General features: G+C 32.0%; 1 protein-coding gene across 1 annotated transcript in view; it reads left to right on the forward strand.

The window, feature by feature from the left end:
• The first annotated feature begins 414 nt into the window (after nucleotides 1–414).
• Nucleotides 415–14,811, forward strand: part of LOC129226747 (brain-specific homeobox protein homolog) — a 79,917-nt gene continuing 65,520 nt past the window's right edge. Inside the window, exon 1 of the mRNA XM_054861378.1 lies at nucleotides 415–718. Coding sequence (XP_054717353.1) covers nucleotides 415–718 — 304 coding nt within the window. The remainder of the gene's footprint in view (nucleotides 719–14,811) is intronic.

Here is a 14,811-nt window from a genome sequence, read left to right on the forward strand (position 1 = left end):
TGTATATTTGGTTTTACGTGCCTGATATTTCAATAGTTTCTGCCTCCCCATAACTCTAAATAATATCTGAATAGTTATAAAAATCATCGAAAAATATCTGAAATGAACCCCTTATCACTGTCTGTGTGAAACTGAAAGCAAAAGCAATGTTTAACTTCAGAAAAGATGCTACGATGGTTTAAATACTTTCATCAATCAAAATAGAAATTTCATATCTGTCTTGTACTGCTGCATTTTTTCATGTGAACTCCCTGAAACACATCGCTTAAACGAGGACATTTCAAGCTTCATTAAGATATCTTCACACAGACATCAAAGAACTTGGCCCATACAAATATTTTATGTTCACCTGTTGACAACAAACGCTTCAAACTGTTGCTCTTCGGCTCAAACACGAGTGTCCATCTTCCGGACATGAGTGACAAACAACACATATTTAGGTCCGATAGTGGACCACCCTTCCACCATCCTGTTATGGACCCATATTCCGCTGATAAATTGGGGCGCCGTTCCTCATTTATGATAGAGGATATCTTGACGCCGAAGTCCAGACTAGAGGGGCTCTGTCTGTCCCCCGGCACCGCCCCATCCAGGGCAGCACTAGCCGCCGCCCCGTATTATCAGCTCTATGGACTGGGACCTTCTTACCTCTGCCAGCAACCACAGCAACACTTTCTTGGAAAGCCTCTGGAAGCGAATCCCTTGCTGCTGTCGGCAGGTTAGTAATTAATCTTCATTTTAAATTGTGAGAATTTGTTTTTTTTAAAGCTAAATTTCTCAGTCATTATCGAGTATACCCATGTGTAACTAGAAGTATTTTTGAAAAATATGGAATCGGAAAAAAGAGGGAGGGGGCTTTGCTTATGTATGAGTTTGCAAGAAATAAATGTTACGACCAAGTCGTTGCTATTTAAGGACTTTAAAGCAGCAAAATTGCTTGTTGAAAGACAGCAAAAAAGAAAAGAAACAAAAATTGGATGACAACAAATATAATTATCCACTAGGTTTATGGTGTTATGAAACTTTATTACCTTTACACAAAAATTTATGGCTGAAACTTAGTAAAATATAGATTACTGTTTGGAATCTCAATATTCACGAAGCCTAGTGGATTCAGGTATCTGATATTGTTTCTTCGTCAGCATCAACCACGTACTTCCTGATTAATTTTTTATTAGTATTATATGTGATTCATTAGATTTTTTTTTTTAAGGAAGAGCGAAAGAAATTCTATGGAGAAATGTGTTTCAAAATGCAAGAAAAGATAATTTCCCTCAACGTTCCAGTAAAAAACTCAATATGGGCACTTATATGCTGTTATTTTCAACTATCATAGTTTTTAGAATAATGTGAAACTATTAGAGAAATATTGGATGATTCTTTCTTGCACAATTACAATTATTTACTTATTTATTTTTCCTTCTTGTATATTTCAGTAGGGGAGGGTGAATAAGCACCTGAAAAATATCTAAATATGGAAAGAGATTATCAAAACTACTATCGTTAAATATCCCACATATCGCTAAGTATCGGAAAATTAAAAGTATTTTTTTTTATTTTCCTTAATGTTCAAATTATTTATTGTTTCGATTTACATTCTTGAATTGTTTTCATGAAACAGTTTTGATTTAACTCTCATTTAATTTTACCGTAGAACTGAATTACAGGAAAATAGTATAAAACTGAATAATGAAATACATTTTAAAAAGGTTTTGAACATTTAAAAATTATCTTACTTTTTAAAACAATTGCAATGTACTTATCCGAAAAATTCATATGCTAATATCACTGCAAAAATGTCAGAACTTAAAGCAGGAATTAATTTTTAAAACATGTTGTCTTTCTGTTATAATACATTTTCAAAAACAAATGTTTGCCCCTTTTTTCCATGAAATTCAACAATAGGAAACCTTTGGTCTAAATGATGGGCAACTCTCTTCCTATCATTAAGTACTTCGGAGAATTTGAATAGTACAATTGTTTTGCTTTCAAACAATTGCAATATTCTTTATTGTTATGTTTCTCCAATCAAAAAAGCATGTGAAAAAGTCTATTAAAAACGTTCAGTTCATATGAAAAGATCGGGACTTCTCAATTAGAGGACACTTAAAGTTAATCTGTTACTTAGATTGTTAAACGAAAACACCCTTATTTTTTGTGGGGGGGGGGGGGAGATAAACGTGATAGATTTGTGTGTTAAAATTCAGTACTTTTCTGACATTAACATTCGCAAATATTTATGATCAAGTTAATGAGACAAAATGTTAACAACAACCCTTTTAATAAAATCGAGACATAACTAAAATCGAGTTAGAAATGAATTCGTTAAAAAATTAGATGCCTTTTTGTACCATTTTATATTATAAAGAGTAAAATTTTCTTGGGCGTGGGAAGCGTGAGTTTAAGAATATTTTTTTTAAAACTGCTTTATTCATTTAAAAAAAACTCACTCTTCATACCCTTCAAAATATGGATCAACTATGGGCAAACGGTTAGGGATTTGAGTGAGCAGAAATAACAGAAAAAAAGTATTTAAAGTCAAATCGTGAGAACTTCTGACAGAGAAATTGGTTTTTTTTATGCTTTTATTATTTTTATTTATTTATTTATATTTTATTCATTTATTTATTCATTTATTTTGTGCAGTCGATTTATGTCACACTGATTAATTGAACGTTTCGACAAGAAATCGATTTTCAACCGTCGTTTAGTAATGATTGTAAGATTATGACAAACATAATTTTCATTGTACTTAAATTTTTAACTTACTTTTTTTTTGTGATTTTTTTTTCCTGTTTTTTTTTTTTTTTTTTTTTTTTTTCATTGCTTGAAAACAAATCAATTGCGTGTGAAGTAGCTGCCACTGCTGTTTACTTTATAACAGTGACTAATGAGAAACATAATTTGATTCTGAGTAGAAGCACCTTACAACATAAACATTTCTTTTGATGATATATTTATAGAAAATGTTCATGGGCACAAAATTTTAAAGCCTTTCCACTATTTTTAATTTAAGAAAAGAAAAAAAAACTTTAGCTTAACTTAAATAATTTTGAATTAGTTTAAATTATTGTTTCAAGTACTCCATTAAGAGTCTCTGTAAGTCCGCAAAAAAGAAGCTACCGTAAGCTCCACTGGTGGAAAAAAATTCTTTTCTTCTGTGAAGAGAAAAAAGATTGGATTACAAACAGACATTGTGCTTAGCTCGTAAGGTTCGAAGACAGGGAGCTGGGGAGCTTTGAACTAAGGTTTTCATCACAGAGAAGGTGTCCTTCTGGTTATATTAGGTTATAGCCACAACATATTCAAAATCTTATTTGATTTTTTTTCTTCTATTCTCCAAACAATCACTTATATTTTATTACTCAATAAGATTGTTAATTTATTAATTAGTGCACTTTTCTTTGCCTTTTTTTAAAATCATTAGTATTATTATCATTTCATTTTTTAATTTAGTTATTTTGCTCATGATAACAATGCAGTAAACGAACATTTCTCCTGCAAGCCTGAAATGACAGGCTTGAGCACCCCAAAATGTTTGGTCACGCCATTCTGATTCCGCCCCTTCAGTGGCGCAGAGAAGGGGGGTGGGGGGTTAAACCCCCCCCCCCTAGAGTCATTGGTTTTAACATAAATGCAAATTCTTATACAGTAATTTATGCATATGAAACGGCCGTTTTGATTAAAAAAAAAAAAACTTCCAGAAGGTAATTTTGATCATCCCCACCCCTCTCGAGAAGGGATTTTTCACCAAAAAAAAAGCCCTCCAGAAGGTATTTCTGGCTGCTTTATTAGTGATTTGAACTTCCTATATAAATGAGCTTCTCATGTATATTTTAATGCTTTTCATCTAGACATCGAAATAATTACATTAATCCTGAAATTCTTTGCTGTTTGCAATACTTTCAAAAATTTGTTTGTTTAAAGACTAAATCAAGATCAAGTGCTTAAAAAATATACACGAATATGGTGGTATCACATGTCTTGAATTTTGAAAAACAATGATAAATTCATTTTAGTCTCTGTTCCAAATCCCATATCTGGTTAAATATTTATTCATTCCCAATATAGCTCAATATTTTCTCTATTAATACATTTTCTCTTCGTTATTTAAATATAACTTTTAAATTTTTAGTCTACGTAGGCACATTTTTAACGGTTTTTTTTATCGATACATACATTTAATTATTTACGAAGTATTCAGCCGTAACTTTATTTATATCGTCCATTGTATTTTTGTAGTGTATATTACTATGGGTAATAATTTTGCCCTGCATTGTATTTTTGTAAGGAAACAAGAAAATACCCCACAAATCCACAGCAAGTTTCGTAAAGCAGAAAAAGTTTTAAATTGTTTCAAAAATTACAGTAAATTAAATCTCAGCAAAAACAACCCTGTTGAACTCTTCCCCACAAAAAAGAAAGCCTGCATCCTAAACCAAAAAAAAAAAAAACCCTTATTCTTAAAAAGTCATGATATCTAGTTTACCCGACAAGTCTCCTCTTTCATCACACCTACTTCCGTTAGATCCTCCTCCCACCTTGGACTCTTCAGAAATATTGATAGATCCTTTAAATTGTTTATCTTGTTTGGCGGGAAGCTTTTCTAGTTGAGGTGGTTGCTTGGTGAGGAAAAAGCTTCCCGCCAAACTACATAAACAATTTAAAGGATCTATCCATATTTCTGAGGAGTTGAAGGTGGGAGGAGGATCTAACGAAAGTAGTTGTGATGAAAGAGGAGAACAGGGAGGATGATAAATTGGCAGATACTTGGCGGGTAAACTAGATATCATGACTTTTTAAGGCTAAGAGGTTTTTTTTTTTTTTTTTGGTTTAGGATGAAGGTTTTCTTTTTTGTGGGGAAGAGTTAAAGGTTTTCTTGGCGGGGAAATTTTTACAACAGGGTAGTTTTTGCTGAGATATCACATCTTTTTGCATTGATATTATTACTTTGTCTGTATTTTTAAAATTGAGAATTTCAAGTCATAAATATTCAATTGAAACAACGTTGTTTTGTGTTTTTAAGGAGCACTAATGGCAAGCTTAATTTTACGTCATTATATTTAGCCAGTAAGATTCTATGTGCGTTTGCAGAGAATTGGGCCGTTTAAATTTCATAGCAATCCTTGTATCCTCTCTGTTGCAAAGAAAACTGCTTAGATAATGAAATACTATATTTTAAATTGTATTGTTTTCAAGTATTTTACAAGTTCGCAATAAATTCTCTTACAGTTTCTTTATTTGATGGATTATTCAACATTTTCATGAAGTTTTTTTTTTTTTTTTTTTTTTTTTTTTTTGTTAATGATTTACAACTTGCGCGCTATATCAATCTAGCTTTTATTTAATGACTTCTTTTCTTAAATCGCGGATTATTTTACGCTTCATGGGATAATTTTACAATTAAAATTATTGATCATTATCAATTAAAATTATTGTTGGGTGATTTATCTTTCTTTTGATGGAACTCTTTGTCTTGTTTAATACCTAGTTTTGTTTAAAAGTTCACTAAACAGACAAAATAACGTATGTTATGACCAAACAAAAAAAAAAAAAAAAAACAAGTCTTTAAATATTTTAAATTTGAATGAGTCAGAATATGTATGTAACTGTAATCTACGTCAAATCGCGGATATCACGAATTTGCCACAGCGACTGCGTATGCGCGTGGACTTAGCTAATTTCAAAAGTCTTGCTTAAATTAATTGCAAAAATTTTGTCTGTTAACAAATTACTCCTAAACACGGATATCCACACACATATTTCATATATTTCAATTCATAATGTGTTATGTTTGTGAAAAATGAATTAATTTAGAGAAAAAGCAAACCAATAAATAGGAGCTATTTTTCGCTTTCAATTATAAAGTTAGATGTATCATATACATCTGCGTACAGTTGCATATAATATGTCATGCAAAACATTTTCATGGTTCAACCCCAGTTTCGCCGACATTTAAAATTTCTTCCCCCCTTAAATATATCAAAACTGAAAAAGTGGAAGTAAAGAAATTTCGTATCGGCGAAACTGGAGGGGGAGAGCGACTTTATTCTAATCTTATTCATTAAGTTTCTCTACTTAAATATAAACAAACTACATACAATCTTAAAACAGAAAGCCCAATGAGCTTAGTCCTCGCGCATGCGCAGTCGCTGTGGAAAATTTGTGATATCCGCGATTTAACGTCTTAGTTACAACTGTTGGATCTGTTTTATTAGTCTTGATTAAATTTCATTTCCAAAGACAACTTTTGAAAAATCGTTAGATCTTAGATCTGTTCTAGCCTTACAATTGCAGTCAGAGATTAACAAATCCTATGAGCTGAGAGTAAGTACATATGAATTTAGGGGAAATTAGTGATTTTCAAACTTTAATTACTCCGGCCCATGATGTCCCTGGGGTTTAAATTTTTGTATATGTCCTCAATGGCCCCCGAAGAATATGTATACAAAAAATCATTACCATACAAAAAATCATTACCTGCTGCAGAACCCCGGGAAGGTACGATTTGTGGGGTAAAAACGAGGGGGGGGGGGTCAAATGGCACAAAAGGCACATCAGTAAGGCACAAGGAATGCGTCTGCGAAATTTCAGCTTGATTCCTTCTTTCGTCTGGGCTGTAGCCCTGTCACAGAAAGCGAAAACTTTTTTGAACGACGATTTTACAACTTTAATTCCTCCTCCCCCTGATGGTCCAGGGGATTGTATTTTGGTTTGCGTCGTCAGGGGCCACTAGAGATTGAGTGTACCAAAACTCAACTCGGGGAGTCTTCATAGGGCTGAGATACAGAGGGGTGAAAAACCCAGAAAAACCCCAACTTGTTCTGTCGCTCCTACAAATGAGAAACACCCCTCTTTCAAAAAATTTGTCAGAATAAAAATCAAAATTGTTTTAAAAGTTTTCATTCGTTGAATTGCTTTATTAGCTGTCTCAGATGCATACCAAAAGTAGTACTTTGGACTAAAGGAAACCACCCCACTGTTGAAGCAAAAGATAAAATCATTTTCATTTCTTTTGAAAAATACAATATTACGTACAAACACACTACTAAAGTTCGTAGGGTAAGACTGGAGCTGGTTGTGACATTTTTTAAGCAAATCGTCATAACATTTTGTATATTTGATTGTTTTACGGAAATTCAGGATTTTTGATGAAGTAATAACTCTTCTAGTTTGATATTTAAAAATAATATTAGGTACCAGTTAATTAAAGAAAGCGTGAACAAATTAATTCTGGGGAAAGAGCTGTGGAACTTTTTGCTCCGTGCCTAAGGCTGGTTATTATTACACCACCGGGACCAAGTTGCGACAGTAGAAAACGAACTGAATATGACACATTTTATTTAGAACAATATTAGTTTCTTGCCTCATTTCGATAACAAACACTGTACTTTAATGTTTGCAAGTTCGTATACCTCATTGAAACAAAAATGTGTTAACTTTTGACCTAAACCAAAATTTTGAATTTAAATCAACTAAAAACTTTCGTATCTTATTTCATTTCGTCTCTTCCTTCATACAAAAAACCACTTTAAAAAGATAACACTTCTCTTATTAACTTTAAGTTTAGAAGTTAGTTTTTACCAAAAACATAATAAAGGTTAATAAAGCATGAATCTTGCTTTATCAATGGAACATAAAATGTGTCTAACTCTGGGTTTAAAAAAAAACAGCAATCATATAAAACAGAAACTGAATATTTAGTCATCATAATCTGAAAATCACTCGCACAATTTAAGAATACGTAAGATTAAAATTCCTTTGCCACATCCTACGTATAACCATTTCTTGAACACAACACACTGTGTCCATTCCTTACCATTCTGAAAAGAGTTTGCAACATGACAGACGAAAAAAAAAAACTGTCATCTTATTTTTCTTCTCCAGAGTAGTGTAACGCCATCTCCTTTAAAGCTGTCGCCCGTTTTCTAGCTGGATTACCTCTTTTAGTTGAACATAAAAAAAGAGTGAAAGTTGCTACAAGTCACCAAACGCTGCATTGAATATGGATCGTAATGTAAAATTTGTTAGTTTTAAATTGTTTTCTTATGCATGTGATCTCAATTCCCCTAAATATGAACAGGGTGCATAAAAAAGTTAAGATTTCATATTTTTTCACTCTTGTTTTGCTCATAACTTTTGATATCCTGACTTTGCGTGCAATCAAGGGCGGATTCAGGGGAGGGTCAAAGGGTCAGCTGAACCCCCTGTGACAAGAATTTTTTTAATATGTTTAATATTCAAACTTAAATTTTTTAGATCAGAAAAAATAGTATCTGGAATTAATGTTAACCTTTTTTTTTTTGTTTCGTTCTGTAAGGTTTGTCTTCCCAGTACGTCATATTCTAAAGGATATGACTGAGTTCGTCATACTGCTAATAGGAATCTTTTTGTTCATTTTCAAAAGAACAACCACCTCAAATGAGCTTAAAGTTTTTTCAGAGCACTCTTCCACTTCAAACCACAACGTTTTGTGTGCTATAAAATATTCATGTAAATAAATCCAACTATTTAATATGGTAACTTAATGGTCCAGCCTGATGTCAGCCAAAGAAAAATTATTTTTAGTAAAATTTGGAGGAATATGATCCATGGCACAGGTCACACCATTGGAAAATTTGGGGGGGGGGGGGTAATTTGAAAGGGTTTTGACCTTAAATATTTGATGAGGGATCGTAACCTGAGGGGGTATGCCATCACCGCCATCACCCTTGGGGGATTGGCGCCCCTGTTTAACTGATTTTTTATACGGTATAACATGCTGACCATTGAAACTTGATCCCCCTTCCAAAAGATTCTGGATCCAGCCCTGGTGTGCATCTTATGTTAATCATTTTTGCAATTTCAAGAATGCATCCGTAATTAATAGTTGACAAAATAAGGATCAGGAATTTGAAACGCGGACACGCTGAATAATAACCGATTATTTTAAGTAATCTTTATAATGTCGAATCCTAAACATTATGCTATGGCCAATTTCATGTTTTAACCCATTGACAAGAGATAAAATGGAGGTAGGGAAGACTTTCATTCGTGAAGAAAAGATCACAAGTCACGTGACAGATTTTAAAGAAAAGCATTGGAAGAAATCAGGTTTCCTTCGTTAGTTTCAAGCAAGACGTGGCACCTATTCGTCGTTGTTGAGTCACGTGACTTGAGGTCTTTGCCCAAGCTTTTGTTTGGCCAATGATTGGACTAGCTCCCTCCATTTACTAATTTCCGCTCTAAGGTTTCATCATCATTTGGTCAATATTATCACTTGACTCAGGTTCAATTCCAAGTGGGACCATATCTTTCTCAAAATCATGCGAATATACTGATTTATGAGCCAGGGTGATTTGTTTTCATACATCTTAACAGATTTTTAATAAGTCTGTACAGTTTTTAAAAAATGAAAAGAGGAAGGAGGAAACAAAATGCTGAGCCAATATTCCACGAAACTGTTTTAATTTTATCAATATTTCGTGAAATTACCAGTTTTAATTATTTTACTTTATTTTAATCATTTATTATTATTACTAGAAAATCGCCCGTCAAGATATGACGGGTGAAAATTGTTTCTACATTTCAACGAAGCAATTGCCTGTTTGGTGACATTTTGATAGTTGACATTTTAACCCTAACTTCAGTGAATTAAACCTAAACTCCAGTAGATAGCATTGACCACGTTTTCGTTTCTTCATTCCCCTGAAATGACAGTCTTACCAGTAAAACATTCAAGTTACCGGATCCATTTCAGCCCTGTCAAAGTAAAGCCTTTCCCAGCATTTTAAACATTACCAAAACATATTATCAAATAGTCATGCCGTGGAGCGAGTTTCATTATTAAAACTCGCGGGTTACTCGATCATTTTCTATTATATGAGGATTGTTTTCGAGATTTTACAGTAAGCTCTGATTACACCGCAGCAATCGGTTTCCCTACAGAATGATTTAGTTTAACTCCAGCAATCAGTTCTCATAATGAATTTCAGTAACCATACATAAAGCAAATTTGCTGCTATTTGCTGCTCAACTTTGAAACTTGAGAACTAGATTTTGTGGATTGACCCTATAATATTAGAATAATATTAGAATCTCTCTTCGTTTTTTTTTTTTTTTTTTGGTAACAATTATTTTTGAACTACAACACAATCTCCGAAACATATTACTCATATTGAAATATAGAAGCGTGTTGTATATCTTTTTTTAGTACTGTTGGTTCAAAGTTTTTCGGATAAATTAACATAGAGATAAGGGACAACTTCTTCATGAAATAAAACATCGCTTTGGCACAGCTTTTTAACCTTTCTTCTTATGAGACTACATAAAGCTTCATTTTTTACTCCCTGACTCAGATTCGGTGAATATTTTCCCCTTTCTTTGTCTTTCAAAGCCCCTTTTTATTCCTTTTCTTAAGCATCATTTTCTAACTGTTTGCTTTGCTCTTTCTTGTTTTTTATTTGTTCATTATCTTGCACTTTTTGTTTTCCAATTCAAATTTCATTATAGATTCGTGTATGCGTTCAATTCATTTAATACTAATACAATTCTTGGAAGAAATGTTTTGAAAAGTAAAACATTTTACCGTAGTTGTATATGAAGATCTAAAAGTATTAGAGTTGGAGCAAAGAAAATTAGAATTTCAACGTTGCAGCTTCAGATCCTTTCCTTCCTTTTGGATGAATTGATAGACAAAATGGAGTCGTTTCCAAAATTTTAAATGTATTTTTTTCTGAAAGAGCATGCTTAAACGTATAGGATCTGACCATTTTTTAAATAATTTATTTAAGTTTAATATTTAAAAAAAATACTTAAATCGGTGCTCTTTCATTGTTTACACTTCTTTCGTGTGACATCACAAATGATGAAATGCCATTCAATGTTACCCATTCACAGAACAAAATATTTTATTCGCATCTTGACTCACGTGTATTGGCAACGATATGGTTGATAGCAAGCGTAGAGCGCAATTTTAATTCGCTGCTTGATAATCATAATGTGGAAACACGGAAGAAAGATCCGCCAAAATGCATCATTTGTGACGTCATAAAGACCACGCCTTGTTTGAAAAATCGGAGACTTTAAAAAATTAATTTAAAAAAAAACTGTTGGGGAAATGGATGTATTTTCTGGGTCCATGTAAATATTTTTGCTCATTCTATCCATTTTAATGACTAAAAGGAGTATTTTTGACTGAAGGAAACCACACCATTTTGCGTATAGCATACAAGGGAAATGGAGGGGGGAGAGATATGACTCCCTCCTCTAACTCTGGATAATATTGTCCATCCATTGAGTTAAAATACTTTATGAATAAAATTTTAACGATTTCAGTAATATTTTCAATTTATTATTTTTAAAAGTAAAAATTCGGAATACTACTTCCTTTCATTAAATGGTAACGTTTATATCCTACACTAGGAGCCTTATTCCGGGCTGATTTGGAGATTTTTTAATGACACCTAAACAGTTTCAGAATTTTTTCATACCCAAAATCCTATATTCTTCAGCATGACCCCCCCCCCCCCCTAACATTGTAGTCTGTATCCACCCTTGCATTCAAGACTGTACTCTCTTATAGTAACTGGGTATTAAAAAATTAACTTTGAGTTTATTTGCTGATGAATCTAATCATGACTACGTTTACCCTACCATGCTTCTACTTGTATCTATCCGTGAAGACTAGTGGCTAAATAAACAGAGCGTTACTATCTTACTAGCTGCGTTGCCCGGCTTTTCCCGGTTCACCTTGAAAATACAAATTGTGTCAAGTGACGTATATACAACAATCTGGCTTAAATAAATAAAGAAGAAAAAACATCATGCAAAATTTTCCGTTCAAACAATGTTGTTAGATATTGAAATACTTTTAGAAATTAAATCGAGAAAGATGGATTTAAAAAGCGTAACCATGGAAACACAAAATAAAATAAGTTTAAGGAAATAAAATGCGAAAGAAAATGGTTAAAAATTTCAATGGAAATGCGATTTTTTGAATTTGGTTTAAAAAGGCTTGTAACTCTTTTTCCTTTGGAGATAGAAGCTTCGTTTTCCGACCAAAGGTCGAGATAGATCTGGAGTAAAAAATGTCGCTTTTTCCAATGGTGTCAAAAAGAAAACTGTGGGACAACCTCTTCACTTTTTATTGATAGATTTAATGAAGAAAGTAGTGCCTAAATTTCAGCTAAGAAAAAACAAATTCGAACTAAAACCTAATAAACGTAAATAACCTAAGTTACAACATTAAAACAAATTGCGTAGAACGCGGAAAATTCTATTCTTTCTAACGATACATCATAATATTAATATGAGCAAGTAATTTTTCACCCAAATATTCGGGAATTTATGTGAAAATTGGGCCTAAATTGGAATAAAAAAAAGAACATTTTATCGATTTGTTTTCGAACTGGTCTGCAAATCTTCTCAGGCCGGGTAGTTCTCAAGTTTTGCGAGTTTAAACACACAGACGCTTTTTGGAGATTTCATATTATACTATGGAGAGATGAGGTTGATGCAGCTGGGGATATACACAATCCGATAAGGAGTTTAAGAAGTTCTGTACATCAACGATAATCAATCTTCGGCAGATCAGGTGCAACCGGGCTTAATTTCCCAAATTTTTTGAAAACATTATGCTCTAAATTTTTGTAAAATATGCACAAAATGGAAATTCAGATCAAAATTGATTATTTCAAAAAATGGGATGAATGACAAGCTTAGTTATTTTCATTTATCCCTGAGTGCAGTATTCATGGGGTATATAGAATCATTTAAGTGGCAAGTTAAAATACCAAGAAAAGTCATAGTCAACTATAAGCTTTAGTAACCTTCCACATAACAGATAACAAGAGTTGGAACTTAGTTTCTTTACATTTGTTGAGTTTCTCGACGGGGAAAATATATATATATATATATATATATATATATATATATATATATATATATATATATATATATATATATATATATATATATATATATATATATATATATATATATATATATATATATACTGCCGTGTATAAGCACAGATGTAGTGTCTGCACATTTTAACAAAATTGAATTATAGTCATCACCGAATGGTTTTTAGTAATTTAATTTACCTAAATCATAAATTTTTTGTCGGCTAATGAACGATAAATAGTTGAAATATTTAGGAAAAATGGTGCCAAAACTGCTTATTTTACGTAGTTTGTTAAGGATATTTGAACGTAATTGACCAGTACTAAGAATTTAAATTACTATCTGTGACAATTACCATTTTTTTCTTAGTGATAGTGTAGATATAACTTTTACATTTTAGTGATGCAGCATTTAATATTGTAACAGCTTGTTGCAACAACGTACTAAAATTTAATTTACCTGCTCATTGAGTAGTTGATGTGGGTCGATAATTCAACCTATTACGATCTTACAAATGTTGATGCGCAAATTTAACCTTTTCTTTATAAATTTTTATATGTTTTTCTTAAAATGCTAAATGTCAAATCACGAATTCCAAAAACGAAATGCACATCAAATATTCATATCTAATTCCCTTTTTCAAAGAAAAAAAAAAAAGATCAGCCAGAGATAATTTTTATCGGGAAAAACTTTAAAAGGGATGTGTAGAAAGATTTTTTTTGTTTGATTATTTTTTTACTTTTTTTTTCTTTGGACAGCTTAATTTTCATAGTAACTTTCATGATAAAGACGAACTTTTTCATTTAGGAAGCTTATAACACAAATTTCACATTTCTTTACCCAAAAAATAAATAATAAGTAAAATTAAATATAAAAGATGAAAGAAAGAAAAGGAAATGAAAAATCATATTCAAAATGCATGCTTTTAGCCTCGTTTTGAAAAATGTAAAAAAAAAGATGTATGAATGAAACAAAATTCTCAGTTTTAACCGAAGGTATTTAATTGATTCGACGATTCATTTTACAGATTCTTTAAACTAAAAGCGCTATGTTTTTAAGGGGCGAGAAAAAACTAAATGATTCCTCCCTTCCCTTTTTCATAAAAAGAATGATTATTTAGCTTTTACCTCACATTTATTTTTAGCACTAATACCCTCTCATTCTGTTTGGTAGTAATTAAAGAAACCATTTTTTATAGACATTGAACTAAATAATATAACTGGAGAGACATCTCTCACAGAATTCAAAGATAGAAGGAGCGGTCTGCGGAAGTCTCAGCGCACGATACAAAAATGTAATTTGCTGTAATAACTGTCAAGTAGAATGAGAGGGTATTAGTTCTAAAAATAAATGTGATGTAAAAGCTAAATAATCATTCTTTTAATGAAAAAGGGAAGGGAGGAATCATTTACAGTTCGTTCTCGCTCCTTAAAAATATAGCGTTTTTAGTTTGAAGAATCTATAAGTTGAAGAATTTTTGACTTTTAAACATGATTGTAATTTTTGACTTTTAAACATGATTGATATTGTTTGAAAGAAAAATAAGTATTATTTCCCTTTCTTACCATGTAATTTTAATGTCTGAAAATGAAAGCTATTGAGTTTTAATTTTTTCCAACCCAGTCTAAGTCCAAATTGGTTTTTCTTTTCCTTTCCCACAGAAACCCCAAACCAAAACTGCGTAATGATTTCTAAAGCTGAACCAGAACTTAAGCAGGAGTTTCAGTTCATTCACACGGTCGTGCTAAGCAAAGTAGTAAAAGAAGTCATACCTACACTTTTGAACAAAGCTGAGTTATTGTAACCAAGTTTTTCTCTATTTTGATTTTACTTAATAAATAAAATGTTTTTGGGTCAATGCGTCAGGAGCTATTTCATAAATTCTGAAAAAAAAAAAGCCATCTGAATCAACTATATGGAAGAGAC

The sequence above is a fragment of the Uloborus diversus genome, chromosome 7 (assembly GCF_026930045.1).
Source record: "Uloborus diversus isolate 005 chromosome 7, Udiv.v.3.1, whole genome shotgun sequence".
Lineage (NCBI taxonomy): Eukaryota > Metazoa > Arthropoda > Arachnida > Araneae > Uloboridae > Uloborus > Uloborus diversus.